At 37.6% G+C, this 24059-nt stretch overlaps 1 protein-coding gene across 3 annotated transcripts in view; it reads left to right on the top strand.

The window, feature by feature from the left end:
* Positions 1 to 24059, top strand: part of DCAF6 (DDB1 and CUL4 associated factor 6) — a 171121-nt gene that overhangs the window by 50695 nt on the left and 96367 nt on the right. For all 3 annotated transcript variants that reach the window (XM_049881321.1, XM_049881319.1, XM_049881320.1), the window contains exons 6-10: positions 3614 to 3749; positions 5067 to 5281; positions 12507 to 12600; positions 14498 to 14617; positions 16288 to 16548. In XM_049881321.1, the coding sequence (XP_049737278.1) occupies positions 3614 to 3749; positions 5067 to 5281; positions 12507 to 12600; positions 14498 to 14617; positions 16288 to 16548 (826 nt within the window). The remainder of the gene's footprint in view (positions 1 to 3613; positions 3750 to 5066; positions 5282 to 12506; positions 12601 to 14497; positions 14618 to 16287; positions 16549 to 24059) is intronic.

Here is a 24059-nt window from a genome sequence, read left to right as displayed (position 1 = left end):
TAAAAGTGCATAGATGCAGATATTATAATGAAAAACTGGTAACTAGAGTAATTCTTAATTATTAATACTTTTTGAATAAAGATAGGAATTGGTGAATGAGTTCTGTGTAACAAGAGTAGTGTTCTGAGGTTAATTTTATAAATAAAACTTGAGGTGAACGTAATTTTAAAATATAACTACTGAGAAGAGTCAAGGACAAACACAGAATTAACTGAGTGCCTAAAGGATGTATCTTTATGATGGCAGCTCTTATATTTTCTAATACTTCTGCAGAGATAAGTAGTTGTATTACGGTAAATCCCGTGTTGTACAGTGTTTGTGTGTGTGTACTTTATTTTTGAACCAATATGGAGAAGTATCTTACAAGTTAAAATGAAAAATTTTGAAATCAGCTAATAATGTTTGGTATATTTTAATAGCAGCAATTATAATTAGAACATTATGAGTACCGTAAAATAATCATTAATACTTATACAAATGTCTGTCAGTTTGTCGTACTGTTGGAGCTTGCGTGTTGCTGTGATGCTGGAAGCTATGCCCCTGGTATTCAGATACCATGGAGGACAGGTTTCAGCTGAGCTTCCAGACTAAGACAGACTAGGAAGAAGGACCCAGCAGTCTACTTCTGAAAAGCATTACCCAGTGAAAACCTTATGAATAGGAGCAGAACATTGTCTGATATAGTGCTGGAAGTTGAGCCCCCCAGGTTGGAACGCACTCCAAAGACAACTGGGGAAGAACTGCCTCCTCAAAGTAGAGTTGACCTTAATGACGAGGACGGAGTCAAACTTTCAGGACCTTCATTTGCTGATGTGGTGCAACTTAAAATGTGAAGACACAGCTGCAAACACCCATTGATAATTGGAACCTGGAATGTATGAAGTATGAATCTATGAAAATTAGAAATCATCAAAAATGAAATGGAATGCATAAACATCAATATTCTAGGCATTAGTGACCTGAAATGGACTGGTATTGGCTATTCTGAATCGGTCAATCATATAGGCTACTATGCCGGGAATGACAACTTGAAGAGGAATGGTGTTGCATTCATCGTCAAAAAGAACATTTCAAGATGTATCCTGAAGTACAATGCCATCAGTGATAGGATAATATCCATATGCCTACAAGGAAGACCGGTTAATACGACTATTATTCAAATTTATGCACCAACCACTAGGGCCAAAGATTGACGTTGTCAAGGATTTCATTTTAGTTGGATCCACAATCAACAGCCATGGAAGCAGCAGTCAAGAAATCAAAAGACACATTGCATTAGGTAAATCTGCTGCAAAGGATCTCTTTAAAGTGTTGAAGAGCAAAGATGTCACCTTGGAGACTAAGGTGTGCCTGACCCAAGCCATGGTATTTTCAGTCGCACCATATGTGTCTAAAAGCTGGACAATGACTAAGGAAGACCGAAGAAGAATTGACGCCTTTGAATTGTGGTGTTGGTGAAGAATATTGAATATACCATGGACTGCCAAAAGAAGGAACAAATCTGCCTTGGAAGAAGTACAACCAGAATGCTCCTTAGAAGCAAGAATGGCGAGACTGCATCTTACATACGTGGGACATGTTGTCAGGAGGGATCAGTCCCTGGAGAAGGACATCATGCTTGGCGGAATACAGGGTCAGCGGAAAAGAGGAAGACCCTCAACGAGGTGGATTGACAGAGTGGCTGCGGCAATGAGGTCAAGCATAACAATGATTGTAAGGATGGCGCAGAACCGGGCAGTGTTTCGTTCTGTTGTGCATAGGGTTGCTATGAGTCAGAACCGACTCAATGGCACCTAACAACAACTAACAGCAGCTTATACACAAAGGCAGATTATACGTCTGTCTTTACTCTCAAGTGGACCGATAATAGCAGGCATTTCTAATGTTATTACTGACTTAATGACACATTGCAAACATAATGTAAGAACTTTTTATATTTTCCGAAGGTGTTCATTATTCCTGACTATGAAAATATTTAGCAGGTGTTTCAGAGAAGCAGTTCAAATTTCATTAATCTATCGTCTTAGCAAATATATTAAAGGTAGCTAGTTTGTAAAAAGGGTCCAAACTGTGTAAACATAAATAAAGGAGGCAGTGGTGGCCCAGTGGTAGAATTCTCACCTTCCATGCAAAGACCCTGGTTTGATTCCCACCCAGCGTACTTCACGTGCAGCCACCATCTGTCGGTGGAGGCTTGCGTGTTTCAGTGATGCTGAGCGGGTTTTAGTAGAGCGTCCAGACGTAGACAGAATAGGAAGAAAGGCAGTCTGTTTCCAAAAATCAGCCATTGAAAATCATGTGGATATCAAAGGTCCAGCCCGCAGCCGATATGGGGATGGTACAGGACCAGGCAGTGTTTTGTAAAGGGTTGCCATGAACTGGGAACCAACTCTACAGCAGTTAAAACAACAATATAAGTAATGGGTTTCTTGAATTATTACCAGCTTTTTGTAGCTGCTGCTGATCTATTTCAGTTGCTTAGTTTTTAATTTTGTATTTTGGAGTAGTTTTTATTTTTTCATAGGATGTATTTTTTTGGCAATTTATTTTTTGTTTTTGAGAATATATACAGCAGAACATATACAAATTCAACAGTTTCTGTGCAGCCCAGTGACATTGATTACATTCTTCAGGCTGTGCACCCATTCTCACCCTCCTTTTCCAGATTGTTCCTCCCCCAGTAACAGAAACTCACTGTCCCCTAACTTTGCTGTCTTGCAAGTTGCTGTCGTCAGTTTGAGCCCGTCTGGCCCTGGTTGTGCAGTGGTTAAGAGCTGGACTGCTGACCAAAACGTTGGCAGTTTGAATCCCCCAGCCACTCCTTGGAAACCCTGTGGGGGCAGTTGTGCTCTGTCGTGTAGGGTCAGCAGGAGTTAGAATCAACTCAGCGCAACAGGTTTGTTTTTAGATAGTTTTTAAAAGAGCACAGTGCTCAAGGCAGACATTCTTTACTAGGTAAGTTAAACTATCGCTTGGTTTTAAGAAGACTTCTGGGGATATTTTTGGTTGAAGGTTTAAAGATTACCTCAGGGCAGTAGTTTCGGGGGTTCATCCAGCCACCATGGCTCCAGAAAGTCTGGATCCCATAAGAATCTGAAATTCTATGCTGCATTTTTTCCCTTTTGATAAGGATACTCCTATAGAACCTTTGATCACAGTCTTCAGTGATAGTAGCTGGGCACCATGCAGTTCCTGTGGTCTCGTGGCACAGGAGGCAGTTCATACAGAGGCAGTTAGCCATGCATTAGGATGTGTTTTGAGCTGCTCAAATATTCGTTGTTTTTAAATCTCTAATTAATCTCAGTATTTCCAAATATATTTTCTTGTTTTATTGGTTCATAAGGAAAGTGTACAATATTGTATTAGAAAAATTTTCCTTGGAGTGATAAAACTTCTGAGGAGGAATATTAGCTGAAGCGATTTGTGATACAAACCAGAAAAATAAATGAAAACCTTATTCATCCCCCCCGCCCCCCACCACTCCACATTGTCGTGCTGACTACATTAAGGTTTTCGAAAAAGGTTTTCTTCTCCTCATTGAATGGGAAATGTTTTAAACACAGTGTCATCCCTGCTGCATAGCTTTACATAACTACTATTTTGTCTTTTACAGGATATTTTAATTAACTGTCGACGTGCAGCCACTTCTGTAGCTATTTGTCCGCCGATACCATATTATCTTGCTGTTGGTTGTTCTGATAGCTCAGTAAGAATATATGATCGACGAATGCTGGGCACAAGAGCTACTGGTAAGAAAATATGTATTACAGATAATATAATGCTCTGTCAGTTCAAAAACTAAATCTTTGTGACGTATTTACACTTTTAAAATATCTTTACTTTGTCATAAAATTCAGGTAATAGAATGCGCTTAAACAATATGGATTGTTATGAAAATAGCATTTCATGAAGTTATTATGAACCTGTGGGGAGATATTTTGCAATTTATCACTTTAAAATGTTGTAGCACTTGGCTTTTCTAATTTTCCTTTGCCGTTTTTCAATTCAAGGCTAATGGTCAGCGTGGTGGAGAGAAGGTTAGGAAAGAAGAGTAGCGTGGGCATGTATTGATGTGTGGCATGTATTGATGCCTGTGTCACCTGCTTACTGACGCTGCTGCAGTCCAGAACCTGTGTCTGATCATTATCAGATCAAACCACTTCTGATATAACCAATTCAAAGTCAAGTATACCAGCCTCCATTAGCATATATCATATATACATTTATATATATGTATTTACATATCTACACATTTGATAGCATTAAAAATAAAGATAGACATGGCCAGAAATTGACAACATTAGTAAAAATGGCCATAAATTATTGGAATGGGATGACCAGATGGGATCTTTTTGAACTGTAATTTAGGAGTGCTTTTGTTTGGATATATGTATTTAAGAAACACAGTAGTACTGCGATATGAGATTGTAGGCTTAATTGTTTCTTAGCAGTTGGGGATACAATTAACATTTTGGGCAGGACAGAACTTCCTTGTGCAGGATTATACAGCATTGTGAGAATCTTAGAATGTGGCATTCCTGGACAGCCAGGGCACAAAGTGTTACCTGATAGTAACTCTGGTTGAGTTGATTAAAATTACAATGATATCCTCACTTTTACAATATACTATATTATAGCCTAAAGATATAATGACAATTTCAGAAATCTAAAAAATAAGAAAGAAAGTAAAAAGTGAATAAATAAATATCAGCGTTCGTATTTATATTTTTAAATTATATTATCTTAATTTGGGGTAATTTTTGGAGATGATTCGGTGCGACTAATAGTCACAAATAATTTGGTATTTCCAATAAATCATTTATATAACCTGGAATTCCAGACAATTATGAATATTGTTTGGAAATTTGATGCCTTTATACTGCATCCTTTTTCGTTCTGTTACAAAATCTTTTGAAGAAAGAACCTCTTCTAGATGTAGAATGTGATAGCCTAGATTTCTACTGCTGCATTTAATTACTTAACCCGTAATTCAGATTAAGTGTTTTAAAAATGTTTTTCTTTTAAAATATTATACATTTAAAGTAATTTCCTGTTTTCTTATTAAGGGAATTATGCAGGTCGAGGGACTACTGGAATGGTTGCCCGTTTTATCCCTTCCCATCTTAATAATAAGTCCTGCAGGGTGACATCTCTGTGTTACAGCGAAGATGGTCAAGAAATTCTCGTTAGCTACTCTTCAGATTACATATATCTGTTTGACCCAAAAGATGATACAGCACGTGAACTTAAAACTCCTTCTTCAGAAGAGAGGAGAGAAGAGGTAAGTTTAGTCAAAAACCCATGCTCTTTATTCAGTTCAGAAAATATTAATACAGTGACTCCCAGCATCCAAAAGCCCTGATTTTTAAAACATTTATAGTCTAGGGACCACAGGCATGAGACAGCAAGGGGTAATATAAAATTAAGGGAACTGTTTATAAAAGAAAAATGATACATTTAACTGCAAAATGTTTCTTTAACTTTATGGATGCACAGCAGCAAGCAAGAAAGATACACAGTCCTAACACTTGTAGAAAAGACCTTTAAAATAATGTGATGTGTAAATTTCCAAGAGACTAGTTCTGTCCTTACACTTGCAGGATTAAATGCCGTCTATGTCTACTTATGTAATCCCTCCTTCCCCACTTGCGCTGCTCATTCACAGTTGTAAACTAAGGACATAAAATGTTGTTCCTAGGTACATTTCACAAAATAGAGAGTGAAAAAAAGGCGGTTTAAAGGTGATAAAACCCAAAACCAAACCGGTGCTCCCGAGCCAGTTCCATCTCACAGCGACCTTATATAGGACAGAGCAGAACTGCCCCAGAAGGTTTCCAAGGAGCAGCTGGTGGATTCAAATTGCCAACCTTTAGGTTAGCAGCCAAGCTCTTAACCACTGCGCCACCAGGGCTCCAAAGTAGATAAATCTGTTGAAAAATATTTGAATGAATTATTGCCACTAAAATAGCTATAAAATAGTTACTTCTTTTATCATTTATAAAAGACAAAATCCAGAAATAATATATCCTTGACTTTGACTGTACTTAGCAATATGAAGATGTTTGCTTTCACCTGTTGAGCTTCTTACCCTAACACGTTTTTCAGTTTGGCTTTCTTAATCAGTTTGTCCCGTGCTTTCTTTCTACTCAGGCTTGTGAATATTGTTTGAAATTAACCATTGATTTTTATTAATTGTCAGTGACTTTTTGATATTGACTCAGTGCCTATTAGTGAACACATTTTAAAGGTTACTAAAGAACAACAACTATTTCGTAATTCTTCAATTCTTATAATTCTATATTCAGATGGCTGTAAGATTAGGAAAAAATATCAAGATTACTTTAAAAATATGTCTTGGGATTTTAAAATGAGGACATTTAATTAAGGAAATTAGGGGACTGACCAAAAAAAGGGTATGATGGTTAATGATAACTATATATGAGTTTATTGGTCTAGTTAAAACCATTAAATGACTTCTGTTGTTGCTGTGTAATTTCGTCTTCAGATATGTGCTTATGTAAAGTTGCAGTCAAACTTCGTGATTGCTACATCATGAAAAGCGTTCGATATTCACAAACATTTAAAGTGGGCCAACTAGCTTTAACACCACAGAATGTTTCGCCAAAAGATGTTTATCGGTTGCAGTGAGCGAGACTGATTCATGAACAGCTGTGTGTTTGTTTTTTGAAAATTTTTTTCTTGATATTCTTTGTTGAATTAACTAAACTAAGAAGAGTAATTCTGAAGATAGATTAAAATTGTAAAATAAAGCATGCTTATTGTAACAAACAATTCAAAAGTATATAGAAGTTACTAATCTGTGTCCTTCTTTATCCCACTGCTCTCTCTTTCAGTGTTTTACACTAAATCAGAACAAGCTTTTCTCAATTCACCAAATATTTATTGAGTGCCTACTATATACTGAATTCTATACTAAACATTAGAAAATCAAGGATGACTGTAACGAAGACATGGCACCTTACTCGAGTACAGTAGTGGAAATAGAGATATAAATGAATGTGTGAAACTTACAGAATTATATATAAGGCTGATATTTTATAGAAGAGGGAGTAATTGATTTTGATTGGGAACATCAGAAAAGACTAAGCCAGTGAGCTTAATCAGGATTTTAAAGCACGCATAGAAGTTTGCTGTGTGATTTTTTTTCTTACGTTTTCATAATATTTTTGTATTTTTCTGAACTTTGGGGGTCCCTGTTTCTTCATGTCTTCTAATGTCTCTTTAATATTTTCCCTTCTTTAGTATATTCTTTTCTCTTTTCGTATCTTTTTTTTTTTTTCTTTTTTTATCGCCTTCTCATTCTACCTTCAACATCTTTATGACATTTCTCCATCTGCTCCCACTCCAGTATTGGATTCCTTTCTTGAACTGATTCTCTCATTTTCCTCTGGTCCCCCACGTAACTTGTCCCTAAAAATATACCCCAAATCTGACCACTGCTTATCACCACCAGTACTGCTGCCCTGATCCAAGGTATCAGTGTATCTTAGATTGTTGTAGTAGCTTTTAACTAGTACTTCTGTTCTTGCCTGCTACAGTCCTTGAGTTACACAGCAGTCAAAGTGATCCTTTTAAAAAATACATCAAATCATGAAACTCCTCTGATCAATGTAAAGTGGCTCCACATCTCACTCAGAGCAAAGCTGAGGTCTTTACGTTGGCTTCAGGGCCTCACATCATCTGGTCATCATTACAGCTTCTACCATTGTCCCTATTGTTTGCTCTGTTCACATCTACTTACTAACTCTGACAAACCAAGTATGCTTCTGTCTTAGAGCCTTGGAACCTACTCTGCCTAAAACATTCTTCCTCCAGGTATCTGGATTTCTCCTCTTGCTCCCTTACCTGTTTCAGGTGTTTGTCATGTCACTTTGGTGAGGCCTTCCCTCACCACTCTATTAAAATTGCAACTCTAACTCTACACGGTAAGTTATGTGTTATTAAGAAAAATGAAGTAGAGAATGGAGATGGGAATATTGCTTCTCTATTTTTCTTTATAACACCACTTTCTATATATAATTTATTCTTTCATTTTATGTATTCTTTGTCTCCCCTTGTTGTTATTGTTAGGTGCCATTGAGTCAGTTCCCACTCATAGCGACCCTCTGTACAACAAAATGAAATACTGCCTGGTTTTGCACCATTCTCACAGTTGTTGCTGTGTTTGAGCCCATTGTTGCAGCCACTGTGTCAATATGTCTCTTTGAGAGTCTTCCTCTTTTTTGATGACCCTCTGACTTACCAAGCATGATGTCCTTTTCCAGGGACTGGTCCCTCCCGATAACATGTCCAAAGTATGTCAGACAAAGTCTTTCCATCCTTGCTTCCAAGGAGCACTTTGGCTGTACTTATTCCAAGACAGACTTGTTCATTCTTCTAGCAGTCCATGGTATATTCAGTGTTCTTCATCAACACCGTAATTCAAACATATCAGTTCTTCAGTCTTCTTTTTTTATCGCCCAGCTTTCGCATGCATATGAGGTGATTGAAAACATAACGACTTGGGTCAGTCAGGCGTACCTTAGTCCTCAAAGTGGCATCTTTGCTTTTCAACGCTTTAAAGAGATCTTTTGCGGCAAATTTGCCTGTTGCAATATCTCATTTGATTTCTCGATTGCTGCTTCTGTGGAAGCAGATCTTAACCATACTTAGACATGATATGGAATTTGTGGGTTTTTCTGTCTCCTACTGTTGCTGAAGATGTAAGGAATTTTTTTTCTTTTTGTTGTTTGATATGGTTTCTAGGAGAAACAGTAAAGTTTATAACTATCACCAAGTTTCTATCAAAACCCTGCAAAATTGGGAGAAAAAAAAATCAATGACAATTATTTAAAAAATGAATAAATAAAAATTAAAGGACTGACCTACAGAAAGGGAGAAAATGTTTTTACATCACTTATTTTATAAGGGCCTAGTATCCAGAATATATAAATAATTTTTACAACTCAACCATAAAAAAAAGAAATAACTCAATTAAAAAAATGGACAAAATACTTGAATAAACGTTTCTCTAAAGAAAATATAAAAATGGCCAATAAGCATATGAAAAGATATTCAACATCATTAGTCATCAGGGAAATGCACATCAAAACCACAGTGAGATCAGTCTCACCCATTACCTTGGCTATAATTTAAAAAAAAAAAAAAAAAGACAATAACAAGTGTCATTAAGGATATAGAAAGATTGGAACTCTCTTGCGTTGCTGGTGGGACTGTAAAACGGTGCAGCCAACTTCGAAAACAATCTGGCGGTTCCTCAAAAACTTAAACATAGAATTACCATATAACACAACAATTCCTCTCCTAGGGAGATGCTCAAGATAATTGAAAACATATGTTTGTGTATGTGTGTATGACAGAATGCCAACTGAGATGTTTCAACAAACGGATACAGCTCTGGAGGTGCTCACTCATCTATGCCAAGAAATTTGCAGAACAGCTAATTGAGTGGAAGAGATCCGTATTTGTGCCCATTCCAAAGAAAAATGATCCAGCAGAATGTGGAAATTATCGAACAGTTACCACTAATATCACACACAAGCTCAATAAAGACGTGGAAGATCTAAATGCCACAGTCACCCAACTTGACCTCATAGACACATACAGAACACTCCACCCAGCAGCAGCCAAGTAGACTTCCTTTTCTAGTGCACATGGAACATTCTCTAGAATAGACCACATATTAGGTCACAAAGCAAGCCTTAGGAGAATCCAAAATACTGAAATATTACAAAGCATCTTCTCTGACCATGAGGCCATAAAAGTGGAAATCAATAACAGGAAAAGCAGGGAAAAGAAATCAAACACTTAGAAACTGCACAATACCCTGCTCAAAAAAGACTAGGTTATAGAAGACATGAAGGATGGAATAAAGAAATTCATCGAATCCAATGAGAATGAAAATACTTCCTATCAGAACCTTTGGGACACAGCGAAAGTAGTGTTCAGAGGTCAATTTATATCAATAAGTGTGCACATCCAAAAAGAAGAAAGGGCCAAAATCAAAGAATTATCCCTACAACTTGAACAAATAAGAGAGCAACAAGAAAAACCCTTGGGCACCAGAAGAAAGCAAATAATAATAACACACATAAGTAGAAATTTGCTGAAGATCACTCAAAAGCAGCTGCAGCAGTCCATCAGCAGGGAACTGCCAGGAAGTTCATGCCAGATTCCAGAGAGGACATAGAACGAGGGATGTCATTGCTGATGTCAGATGGGTCTTGCCTGAAAGCAAGCAATACCAGCAGGATGTTTACCTGTGTTTTCTCGACTGTGCAGAGGAGTTTGACTGTGTGGATCGGAACAAATTGTGGATAACATTGGAAAGAATGGGAATTCCTGAGCACTTAATTGTACTCACGGGGAACCTGTATATAGACCAGGAGGCAGTCGTTTGAATAGAACAAGGGGATATTGTGTGGTTTAAAGCCAGGAAAGTTGTGCATGGGGTTGTATCCTTTCACCATACTTACGCAGTCTGTATGCTGAGTATATAACCCCGAGAAGCTGGACTGTATGAAGAAGAACAGGTCATCAAGGTTGAGGGAAGACTCATTAACAACCTGTGATACGCAGGTTACATAATGTTGCTTGCTGAGAGCAAAGAGGACTTGGAGCACTTACTGATGAAGATCAAAGACTGCAACCTTCAGTATGGATTACACCTCAATATAAAAATCCTCACAACTGGACCAATAAGCAGCATCATGATAAACGGAGAAAAGATTGAAGTTGTCAAGGATTTTTTTTCTTAGATCTACAGTCATTGCCCATGGACGCAGCAGCCGGGAAATCAGATGATGCATTGCATTGGGCAAATCTGTAAAAGACCTCTTTAAAATGTTTAAAAGCGAAGATGTCACTTTGAGGACTAAAGTGTGCCTAACCCAAGCCATAGTGTTTTTATTCACCTCATATGCATGCCAAAGGTGGATAATGAATAAGGAAGACTGAAGAAGAACTGATCCCTTTGAATTGTGGTGTTGGTGAAGAATATTGAATATATCATGGACTGCCAGAAGAACAAGCAAACCTGTCTGAGAAGAGGTACAGCCAGAATGCTCCTTAGAAGTGAGGATGGCGAGGCTTCATCTTATGTGTTTTGGACGTTATCAGGAGGGACCAGTCCCTGGAGAAGGATATCACTCTTGGTAAAGTAGACGGTCGGGGAAAAATCCCTCAACAAGATGGGTTGACACAGTGGCGGCAACAGTGGGCTCAAACATAACAATGATTTTGAGGATGGCACAGGATTGGGCAGTGTTTCAGTCTGTTGTACATAGTGTTGCTGTGAGTAGATGACACCTGACAACAACAACAACATGTAAAAACTTGTACCCAAATGTTCATAGCAGCATTATTCATAATTAACAAAAGGTAGAAACAACCCGGTTGTCCATCAGCTAATTAATGTGTAAGCAAAATGAGATATATCCGTACAGTGAAAAATATTATTCAGCCATAAAAAGGAATGAAGTGCTGATACATGCTGTAGCATGGATGAACCTCAAAAATACTATCCTAGGTGAAAGAAACCAGTTACAAAAATGCCACATATTACATATTAGCATTTGAAAGGTCCAGAATAGGCATATCCATAGAGACTGAAATTAGATTAGTGGTTACCAGGGGCTTAGGGGAAGAGGGAATGGAAAATGACTGCTGATGGTACTGGGTTTCTTTTTAGGGTGGTGGAAATATTCTGGAATGAGATAATGGTAATTGTTGCACAACTCTGTGAATATAATTAAAACTCATGAGTTGTACACTTAAAAAGAGTGAAATTTTTGTGTGTGAATTGTATTAGTTGAAAATGTAAAATATAAAGGGAGTGGTCAAGGGTGTCAGCTACCATAAACAGGTCAAATAAAATAAGCCCTAAAAGGTGCCATTTGACTTAGCAATGAATTACTGATTTTATTATTGGTCATTTTTATCATTGTTCAGTGAACTTGGCAAGTGATCATAGGTGGCCTTGATGAGAATGATGTCCGTGGGAAAATGGGAGTGAAAAATTGACTACAGTGGGTTGAGGAAGGAAGGGTAGATAAAAATTGAGTGAATACAGACTTTTCTCAAGAAGCTTGACAAAGGGAAGGCAAGAGAAAGGTGTGTGTCCAAAGGGGAACATAAAATTGAAGGGTTTGTTTATTAAAAATGATAAGAAGTGTTTGCATGTTTACAAGAAATAAAGAGGAGAGAGAGAGTGCAAGTAGGTATAAGAGAGAGCGCAATTGTTGAAGATATTAAGTATGGGCTGTCAGCATCAGGGGATATTTATCATCATTATGAATGCTGTGTAAGCATTCAGCTTCTGTTTCCTCCGTGTTTGTATTTTGAGCTAGCATCTCACTTGCATAATTAATAAAGAAAATAGGGAGATAGAATAACCTGTTAGGCTTTTAAATACAGTTTGAAGGGTTGAGTGCGAATGAGTTGATACTCAATTTTTAGACTTACGTAGACTCTACCTTATCTTTTAGTTACGACAGCCTCCAGTTAAGCGTTTGAGACTTCGTGGTGATTGGTCAGATACTGGACCCAGAGCAAGACCTGAGAGTGAACGAGAACGAGATGGTAACTATACTTTGGTCAGCTTTTTTTTGTGTGTATTGTTTTTAAAAATTAATGTTTTTAGTTTGTTTCTACTATTTACACTATTATAATGCTGCAGTGAACATCTTTGTTACATATGTACCTTAGCATACTTGTGCTAGTGTATCTTAGGATAAGTTTCTAGAAGTGGAGTGGCTGGATCATTGTATAAGTGTTTTTTAATTTTGATAGTTATCAAATTTATATGTACTAATTTATATTCCCACTGGAAGTGTAATAACGCTGTTGCTTCATAGAACATTGACTATTATCAAACTTCATGATTTTTGCCTTTCTCTTGGTATAAAGAGAAATAAAAATTCAGTTTCCAACCTGAGAGTTTTATAGAACAACAAAACCAAACTCGTTGCCATCGAATTGACTCTGACTCATGGTGACTCCATGTTTTATAAAGTAGAACAGAGCTTCACCAGGGTTTCTTGGCTATAATCTTTATGGAGAAGGAGCCCTGGTGTTACAGTGGTTAAGTGCTTGGGTGCTAACCAAAAGGTTGGTGGTTCAAACCCACCAGCCGCTCTGCATGAGAGAAGAGCTGGCGGTCTGCTCCTGTCAAGATCACAGCCCAGGAAACCCTCTGGGCAGTTCTGCTCTGGCGTATAGGTCGCCGTGTGTCTGAACCAACCTGATGACACACGACCGCAGTCTCCACAGAGGCAGATCACCAAGCCTTTCTCCTGTGGAACCACTGAGTGGGTTCCAGATGCCAGCCATTCCACCACCCAGGGACCTCTGAGGGCTTTGTAATACCACATAATTTTTGTTAAAGCTTTTTTTTTTTTTTTAAATCACGTGCCTTTGACAAGCATAAGAAACTACAGTGAAACCTGTGAGAGTTGAAACTTGATGGGACTGCCCTGTTTTCTGGGCCTTGCAAGTTTTCTGCCTTTGACAAAGTGCAGCTTTACCTCTTGTCTATTGCTTGTTTTCATGGAAAATATTGGAGCTTTCCTTCTCTAATATATTTCCACCTTATACAGGTTCCCCCTTTGGCAGGTTTTATTGTATATTGGGAGCTTTAAAATGGCATACTTTAAAATAGAATTTATTAAATGCATCTGTAGCCAGAATCTTAACCTAATGACTTCTGAAAACTTTTCAGATCAAAAGCATATTCCCCAATATTTCATCCTTGGTATTTTGTACTACACGTATTTAAATATATATCTACATTACTTAATAAAATGTGAAATAAACTCTGATTTAACAGAAAATGCAACAACATAAATGATACATGTTTTAAAATTATAATTGTAGAATATAGTTGTCACACTTTAATCTCTTGTCATACTTTTAATTTGAAAACGCCCTTAAAAGAAAACACATTTACTTGAAAGAGGAAAAAAAGTTAGGGGAGAGACAAAACACTTTTGGTTTCAGTTAAGTTCAAATATATGGAATGTGCTTATAGTGAATGATGATGAAAGTAAGTTCAGTTTAAGGAAAATTGATATAAAAACATAAAACTGTTTTGTATCTGTGCTTAATGATAATGTTTTAATGAGACCAGGTACCTTTCTTTTAATCTATTCAATTTATAATTCATGCGTACTTCCTAGCTGGCACTCTTAGAACTAAAAATGTGGGTCAGAGTGGGGGGTGCATTTCTAAGAATAGGCAAAGATGACGGAGATGTGAGCCCCGTTCTCAAGGAACTCACAGTATAGTTGGAGAGCCGCTCATATAAACATTTACTATAAAATGTGTTGGTGGTTTTAATAGATTTATATATGTCCACATAATTTAGGCAATTTGATTTTTTTTTAATGATTTTCATTTTAAAGGCCTTCAAATCTAGATTTTTGCATTAAGGAAAGATACTGACATACTGAAAGCACTGATAAGAACTCTGTTGTCACAGGAGAGCAAAGTCCCAACGTATCCTTGATGCAGAGGATGTCTGATATGTTGTCACGATGGTTTGAGGAAGCAAGCGAAGTGGCACAGAGCAACAGAGGACGGGGAAGATCTCGATCAAGAGGTAATTTGTTTTTCTTAATTAATGTTATAGAAAGCTGACAAAAACTATTTATTGAAGCTAGTTTTATTTATACCATATAATTTATAGCTACAGTTATCACAAGGCTCTCATTGTATTATATGAAGCAGGAGAGGACAAAGGATATTGATTATAATTTGTCCCTTCTCCTTCCACCAGTCTTCACCATTATCTCTTGCCCTTCTCAAAAAAAGTGAGGAGCCTGAGAGTCCCCATCTTAAGTCCGTTTGTTTGTACTTTAAAAATGGAAAATACAAAACTCTGTAGATAAGCAAGTTTTACATCATTGAAAAATTTCTCTTCCATTATTTATGTACATTGCTTATTAATTATAGGTTCTGGGGTTTTGGTTTTTGGGGGTTAGGTTGACTTCATTTCAAATCTTACCTATTTCTGGCTTTTGTGATCTTTGGCAAGTTACTTACCTCTTGATAAGTAACTTGATGAGAACTATAAAAGTTAATTAACTCTTTCATAATGTTAGTTTGGGTAAGTGGTTAACATATGGCTGATTGTGTAAACATTTAGCCACATGACAGTATTTGAAATCCCAAAATAAAAAATTGTATTGAATTTCATCCATAAATTATTATTAACGTTTTAAAAAAAAAAGTTACCTTTTAAAACAAGTTCTATGGGCAGTGAATTTAAGAGTAATTAAATTTATGCTTATGTTTAAACCAGGAAATCATGGTGATTAAAAGAAAAAAAATTCATTAAAATAATTCATTGTAGAAATATTTTTTATACCCTGTGGTAGTTACATCTTACAACACATTGACTTTATTGTATATTAGTTCATCCCATTTTTCTTTTTATAAAATCCAGATTTGAAGCAAAATCAGACAAATTTTTAATATTTATTGAGTTTTCTTAATTAATCCACTGTGGCTAGCATGGTGCCTGGCACAGCACACAGTAGACGCTCAAGCCTTTTGAACCTTGAATGGATCATGTTATGTTACCATATCCATTGCTGTCAAGTCAGTTCTGACTCATAGCGACCCTATAGGACAGAGTGTAGAACTGCCTTATAGGGTTTCCAAGGAGCGGATGGTGAATTCGAACTGCTGATCTTTTGGTTGGTGGCCAAGCTCTTAACCACTGCACCACCAGGACTGCATGTTATGTTAGTCCTTAAAACATTTTAGAAAAAAAAAAAAAAAACCCACACTGCTAATGAAATGGGTATCAGGAACTTAATTCTGTTCTACCCCATTTGTAGCTTCATTCTTGCCTCTAGCGTCAATCAAACTTTTGGTAAATATTTTACCAAGGGCAGTGTGTTATAGAGCATGGAGATACATCAATATAAATCCGTTATCCACCTATTAGATTAGAATTGTCATCTTCAAATTTAAGAGACTAGACATTAATTATGCATAACTCATAAGCTTCTGTAACTTTGTCTAAGTTAAACTATCATACTGAGGATTTTGCTTGTAAAATTGGATTGATTGCTTTAGCAAGGATATATATACTTTAGATAGATTTTTTTATCCCTCTTGATTAACCTGTTTGGTCAAATGGATGAAATGACCAGTGGGTGCTTTTGATATCCTAAATTTATGTTTTTATGTGTATGTGTTAAAGTAGTTGATTTTCAAAAGTAAGTTTTAAAATTTGAATTTGCATTAATGTGTTTTTCGAAGGTGGAACGAGTCAGTCAGGTGTTTCCGCTCGTCCCACTGTCCCATCAAGTACTGATTTGGAAGTAGGTGAAACAGCAATGGAAGTCGATACTCCAGCTGAGCAGCGTCTTCAGCCTTCTACGTCCTCTGCGGTGTCAGCTCAGGCTCACTCGGCATCATCTTATGCAGAAAGCCCTCGTTCTACTTCTTTGCTGTCTTCTCCAGACAGTGAGCAAAGGCAGTCTGCTGAGGCTTCTGGACACCATGCACATCGTCAGTCTGGTGAGGGTGTTATTCTTTAAGTAGGCCATGGTTCATTTGATGGTTTCTGAATGAAAACTTTTTTATAGGCTGTATTGGAAGAAACTAAATCACATCAAGGTCTTGCTGGAATAATTGATCAAAATGACTTATGTCAACATGTAACTTTAACACAAAGTTCAAGTGTGCCTAATTTGCATGAATTTTAACATATAGGCAATCCCTGGATTACAAACAAGTTCCGCTCCTGAGTCTGTTTTTGAGCCAGATTTGTACATAAGTCAGAACCATTATGTACGATTTGTACCTAATGTCAGTCAAGCGTTTGGCTTAACATGTGGCGTATAGTGCACCTATGCATCAAAACATTAAAGATGCACTTCCAGATACACTAAAACAATTTAACATAATATAGGAATCATCATAATAATAATGTTTTGATACACATTGCAAAGTAGTGCCCGTTTGTTATTATGAACCATTGTCTGCACCTCAGATTTTTAATATAACAGGCTTTACAGAGATTGGTTTGTAACTACGGGTTGTAAAAATAGTTCTTTCAAAAATATACGGGTACCAACATATAGTTTAATATGCTTGATTTAAAGATTATAACAGACCATTCTAAACCAGAATACACATTTATGGACTCATTTGGTTATATACCAGCGCTTTAAAGTGATAGTGAAACTATAACCCATCATTACTAGTTGCACTGTATTTATATTCTTTTTGATTATTTTTTCTCAAATCATGAAATATTTTTATTACATTCTATACAGTGGATTTACCATGCTCTCTTGCCAACAACACAATTTACTAAAATAATCATTTCTCCTATACAGGTGTACCTCATTTTATTGCACTTCACTTTATTGGGCTTCACAGATCGCATTTTTTATAAGTTAAAGGTTTGTGGTAACCATGCATCGAGCAAGTCTATCAGCACCATTTTTCCAACATTATGTGCTTGCTTTGTGTCTCTTCGTCATATTTTGGTAATTCTTGAGGTATTCCCAACTTTTTCATTATTATACCTGTTATGGTGATCTGTGATCAGTGGTCTTTGATGTTACTGTTGTAATTGTTTTGGGGTGCCACAAACCACGTCAGTATAAGACAGTGAACTTAACTGATACATGTTGTGTGTGTTATGACCGCCCTACCGACCGGCCATTCCCCCATCTTTCTCCCTCTCCTCCGGCCTCCCTATCCCTGAGACACAACAGTAATTGAAATTAGGCCAGTTAATAACCCTACAATCACCTCTTAAGTATTCAAATGACAGGTAGAGTCACACATCTCTCACTTTAAATCAAAAACTAGAAGTGATTAAGCTTAGTGAGGAAGGTCTGTTGAAAGCTAAGACAGGCCAAAAGCTAGGCTTTTGCCCCAAATGGTTAGCCAAGTTGTGAATGCAAAGGAAGAATTCTTGAAGGAAATGAAAAGTGCTACTCCAGTGAACACATAAATGATAAGAGAGCAAATCAGCCTTGTTGGTGGTATTGGGAGAAGTTTAGCGGTCTGGATAGAAGAACAAAGCAGCCACAGCATTCCCTTAAGCCAAAGCTTAATCCAGAGCAAGGCCTTAACTCTCTCCAATTCTGTGAAGGCTGAGAGAGGGGAGGAAGCTGCAGGAGAAGAGTGCGAAGCCAGCAGAGGTCGGTTCGTGAGGTTTAAGGAGAGAAGCCGTCTCCGTAGCGTAGAAGTGCAAGGCGAAGCAGCAGGTGCTGACGTGGAGGTTCTAGTGAGTTGTCCAGAAGGTCTAGCTGAGGTATTCGATGAGGGGCTACATGAAACAGTAGGTTTGCGATACGGGCAGAACAGCCTTATTGTGGAAAAAGACTCCATCTAGAACGTTAATAGCTAGAAAGGAGCCAGTGCTTGGCTTCCGAGGACAGGCTGACTGTTGTTACAGGCTAACGCAGCTGGTGACTTCAAATTGAAGCCAGTGCTCATTCACCGTTCTGAAAATCCCACGGCCCTTAAGAATTGTGCTAAACCTACTCTGCCTGTGCTCTGTGAATGGAACAACAAAGCTGGATGGTAGCACATCCGTTCACAGCATGGTTTACTGAATACTTTTAAGCCCACTGTTGAGACGTACTGCTCAAAAAAAAAGATTCCTTTCAAAATACTACTGCTCATTGACAGTGTACCTCGTCACCCAAGAGTTTTGGTGGAGATGTACAAGGTAATTAATGTAGTTTTCGTTCCTGCTAACACAACTACCCATTCTGCAGCCCATGGATCAAAGAGTGATTTTGCCTTTAAGTCTTATTATTTAAGAAATACATTTCATGAGGCTACAGATGCCATAGATTTTCCTTTGATGGACCTGGACAAAGTAAATTGAACATCTTCTGGAAAGGACTCACCATTCCAGAAGCCTTTAAGAACATTCGTGATTCATGGGAGGAGGTCAAAATAAAAACACGAACAGGCATTTGGAAGAAGTCGATTCCAGCCTTTGTGGATGACTTTGACGCATTCCCCTTGAGAACTGGAGCAAGACAAGGATGCCCTTTATCACCACTCCTATTTAACATTGTGTTGGAAGTCTTACCTAGAGCAGTAAGTCAAGAAACATAAATAAAGGGCCTCCAGATTGGTAATGAAGAAGTTGAACTCTCTCTGTTTGCAGATGATATGATACTATACGTAGAAAGCCCAGAAGACTCCATGAGAAGACTGCTGGAACTGATAGAAAAATTCAGCAGAGTAACAGGATACAAGATAAACAACAAAAATCAGTTGGATTCCTGTACAGCAATAAAGAGAATGATGAAAAGAAAATCAGGAAAACAATACCATTTATAATAGCCCCTAAAAAAATAAAACACTTGGGAATAACTCGAACCAGGGACGTAAAAGACCTGTGCAAAGAAAACTACGGAACACTACTGCAAGAAGCCAAAAGAGAACTACATAAATGGAAAAACATACTGTGCTCATGGATAGGTAGACTCAACATTTTGAAAATGACAATTCTGCCCAAAACAATTTACAAATACAATGTAATACCGATCCAAATACCAACAACATCCTTCAAAGAGATGGAAAAACTAATCATTAACTTTATATGGAAAGGGAAGGAGCCCTGGGTAAGTAAAGCGCTATTGAAGAAGAAGAAGAATAAAGTAGGAGGACTCCCAGTACCTGACCTCAGAACCTACTATACAGCTATGGTAGTCAAAACAGCCTGGTACTGGTACAACAACAGATACATTGACCAATGGAACAGAATTGAGAACTCAGATATAATGCCATCCACCTGTGGTCACCTGATCTTCGATAAGGGCCCAAAGTCCATCAAGTGGGGAAAAAACAGTTTTTTTTTTTAACAAATTGTGCTAGCAAAACTGGGTGTCCATCTGCAAAAAAATGAAACAGGACTCGTACCTCACACCATATACAAAAATTGACTCAAAATGGATCAAAGACCTAAATATAAAGCCAAAAACCATGAAGTTCATAGAAGAAAAATAGCATCAATGCTAGAGGCCCTAATACATGGCATTAGCAGGGTACAAACCACAACCAACACACAAGCTCCAGAGGATAAGCTAGATAACTGGGATCTTCTAAAAATTAAAAACTTATTTTCATCGAAAGAGAACCTAGAGACTGGGAAAAAATTTTTGGCTATGACGAATCAGACAAAGGTCTAATCTCTAAAATCTATAGGAAAACCCAACACCTCTACAACAAAAAGACAAATAATCCAATTAAAAAATAAGCAAAAGAAATGAACAGACACTTCACCAAAGAAGACATTCGGGCGGCCAACAGACACATGAGGAAATGCTCACAATCTCTAGCCATTAGAGAAACGCAAATCAAAACCACGATGAGACACCACCTCACCCCAACATTACTGGCGTGAATCAATAAAACAGGAAATAACAAATAATGAAGAGGCTGCGGGGAGATGGGAGCTCTTACGCACTGCTGGTGGGAATGTAAAATGATACAGCCATTTTGGAAGACGGTATGGTGCTTCCTTAGAAAGCTAGAGATAGAAATACCATATGATCTAGCAGTCCCACTCCTAGGATTATATCCTAGAGAAATAAGAGTTGTCACACGAATAGACATGCACACCCATGTTCACTGCAGCATTTTTCACAATAGCAAAAAGATGGATGCCCATCAACAGATGAATGGATAAACAAACTGTGGTACATAGACACAATGGGATATTATGCAATGATAAAGAACAATGGGGAATCTGTGAAACTCCTCATAGCATGAATCTGGAGGACATTATGCTGAGTGAAATAAGTCAATCACAAAAGGACAAGTATTGTATGAGGCCACAACTGTAAAAACTTATGAAAAGGTTTACATAAAGAAACAATCTTTGATGGTTACAAGGGAGGGGATTGGTGGGGTTGGAAAAACACTTAATAGACAGTAGATAAGTTGTAACTTTGGTGAAGGGCAAGACAGTACACAATACTGGGGAAGCCAGCACAGCTTGTACAGGCAAGGTCATGGAAGCTCCATAGACGCATCCAAACTCCCTGAGGGACTGAATTGCTGGGCTGAGGGCTGTGGGGACCGTGATCTCGGGGAACATCTAGCTCAATTGGCATAACAGAGTTTATAAAGAATACATTCTACCTTCTACTTTGGTGAGTAGCATCTGGGGTCTTAAAAGCCTGTGAGTGGCCACCTAGGATACTCCACTGGTCTTACTGCTTCGGGAGCCAGAAAGAATGAAGAAAACTAAAGACACAAGGGAAAGATTAGTCCGGAGGACTAATGGACCCCATATATGGAAAGGGAAGGAGCCCTGGGTAAGTAAAGGCCCATCTACCATGGCCTCCCCCAGACTGAGTCCAGTACAACTGGATGGTTCCCAGCTACCACCACCGACTGCTCTGACAGGGATCACAATAAAGGGTCCTGGACAGAGCTGGAGAAAAATGTAGAACAAAATTCTAACTCAAAAAGAAAGACCAGACTTGCTGGCCTCACAGAGACCGGAGAAACCCTGAGAGTATGGCCCCTGGACACCCTTTCAGCTCAGTAATGAGGTCACTCCTGAGGTTCACCCTTCAACCAAAGATTGAACAGGCCCATGAAACAAAACAAGACTAAAGAGGCATACGAGCCCTGGGGCAGGGACTAGAAGGCAAGAGGGAACAGAAAAGCTGGTTATAGGGAACCCAGGTTTGAGAAGGGAAAGTGCTGACATGTCACGGGGTTGTTAACCAATGTCATAGAACAACGTGCGTACTAAGGTTTGATGAGAAACTAGTTCGTTCTGTAAAGCTTCCTCTTTGAAAGTACAATTTTTAAAAGAAAGGAATCTTTAAAAAAAAAAAAAAGTTTTGCCAAGTACTTATTTTCATGATATTTACATGTTAGTGAAAAAAATCAACTTCTAAATTCTGTTGAAAAGCCATTTATTTTCCTCTAAATATTATAGCTCTTCATATTCAACTTTTTCCCCAAAATATGGAATATACTAGTATTGATGATTGTATTTTTAAGGAAATTTGTTTTACTTTGTGTTTTAACTTATATATGTGTAATTATAATAACCAATCCAATGTTTATTTAGATTTTCTTTGCATTTTTCTAAGAAAGCATTTTATCCAACATATAACCAAAAATTATTAGTTGCTAGTGATACAGCTGGCAGGCCTAAGCTAAAACCTACAAAAATTCCTAACAGCTTAGCTGCCACACTGTCACTTTATTCTTGCTTCTGTGAAAACGGATGCCAGACCACCAAATATGGGATGTTTTACATTAAGCACTCTTTTATCAGTGTATACCATTTTTGGTAATTCGTTTTCTCTTTCTATGGGAAGAGAAGCCAGAGTCAATTACATAACTGTTAGCATTTGTGCACATTTTATCCATAATATTAAGCTAAAGGTGAGATACAAAATTAGGTTTTCCACACTCAGTCAACATAGTTAGCATTTCACCTTCAGGGAAAGGAAAATATTTTCAAAGTTTTGGGAAGTAGGGGCAGATTTAGTTAAGACTTTGGTTTTTTTTTTTTTTAAGCAGTTAAAATTGTTAAAAGCAGGAAGAATTTTAAAGTTACAGGACTCTTTCAGAATTTTAAGTTATCAGGAAAACAAGAAGATCTAGCCGATGTTCAAATTCTGTGTATTCTTAACTAATTCTTCTAATGGTTTCTTAGATGAGTCTTGGAATGAAGTATTGCCTTGGTTTAGAGTTTCAGTTTTTCTTTTTTGTGACAGGTATTTAGCACCTTATAATACTACATTTAAATTACTAAATCTTTTTCAGTAGTTAATATAATTATTAAATTCTAGACATTGAAATTATTGAAGTAGAATATAACCCATCTTTATGATGATCGTGTGATCATGGAACATTATTTAGCATCTTTGCACATAAATTTTTCAAAGAAATTAAATATTTTTAACTGGGAGATTATTGGGGAAATTTTGGCTAAGTTATATTGAAATAATTCCATGATATCTAGACATTATCACTATTGAAGAAAATTCGATGTTAGATGTAACATCTAAAGGTCATGTCTGTAATTGTTTTGATAAAGTATACCTGTTGCCGTCAAGTCAATTCCAACTCAGTGACCCTATAAGGCAAAGTAGAACTACCCCATAGGGTTTCCAAGGAGTGCCTGGTGGACTTGAACTGCCGACATTTTGGGTAACAGCTGAACTCTTAACCACTGCACCACCAGGGTTTCTTTGATAAAGTATAGGCCTTCCATTATCCCAGAGTCCAACATTTCAGCAGTAAGGACTTAATTTTTTTCTTTTTTAATCTCCTCTGTACTTAACATAGCCTAAGTCCAGATGGATTTGTGGATAGTTGAAGTCCACTGGTTAAATGTAGTAGCCAGGAGTGAATTAGAGCCATGATTCTATTCCTGTCTTGTATTAAAAAAAAAAAAAAAGAGAGATGGAGAAAATAAAAGACTGTACCTTTGCCTGCGCTTGTCTTGCTGCGGACAATACTTTATATAAACACTTTGCCTCTCATTCATAGCCCTTGCATCTCTTCTGTTACTTTTACTGGTGTGAAGAGACGAGACACTGGAAACGTGAAAACGTGCCTGGCAAAGCTCCAGCTCTGGTTGAACCTAATTATCTGTCTTCATTTACATCTGAGCCACTTACTGATTGTGAGGAAAATCATGGCCACAAGTGTCAATGGGTATTCAATACGGTGTGTCAGAGCAGCCTCTCAACTTGTTGCTCTCCAACTATATAAAATAGCTACTTCGTATCTTCGTGTCTTTCCTGAAACTTCCAGCACTCCCCTTCATCCTCATCCTACCCCCAATTGAAAACCTCATTCCTCAGAGTGAAAACAAAAGCATTTAGAAAGGAATATGCTCATCTTCCTAGTATTGACTCTCCCAGCTTTCCAGCGTCTATACTTATACTGTGGTAAAAGAAGACACATTCTGGAAGAAGTGTGCCTACTCCTGCCAAAGGCTAGTCAGAGCAGTTCTCTTTGAAGCTTCTCAAGGACTTTGTTCCTTCCCCTGCATCGTTATTAGTACCTTTTCT

Source organism: Elephas maximus, chromosome 3 (assembly GCF_024166365.1).
Source record: "Elephas maximus indicus isolate mEleMax1 chromosome 3, mEleMax1 primary haplotype, whole genome shotgun sequence".
Taxonomy (NCBI): Eukaryota; Metazoa; Chordata; class Mammalia; order Proboscidea; family Elephantidae; genus Elephas; species Elephas maximus.
Note: the sequence above shows the minus strand (reverse complement) of the source record. Positions and strands in the feature narration are given on the sequence as shown.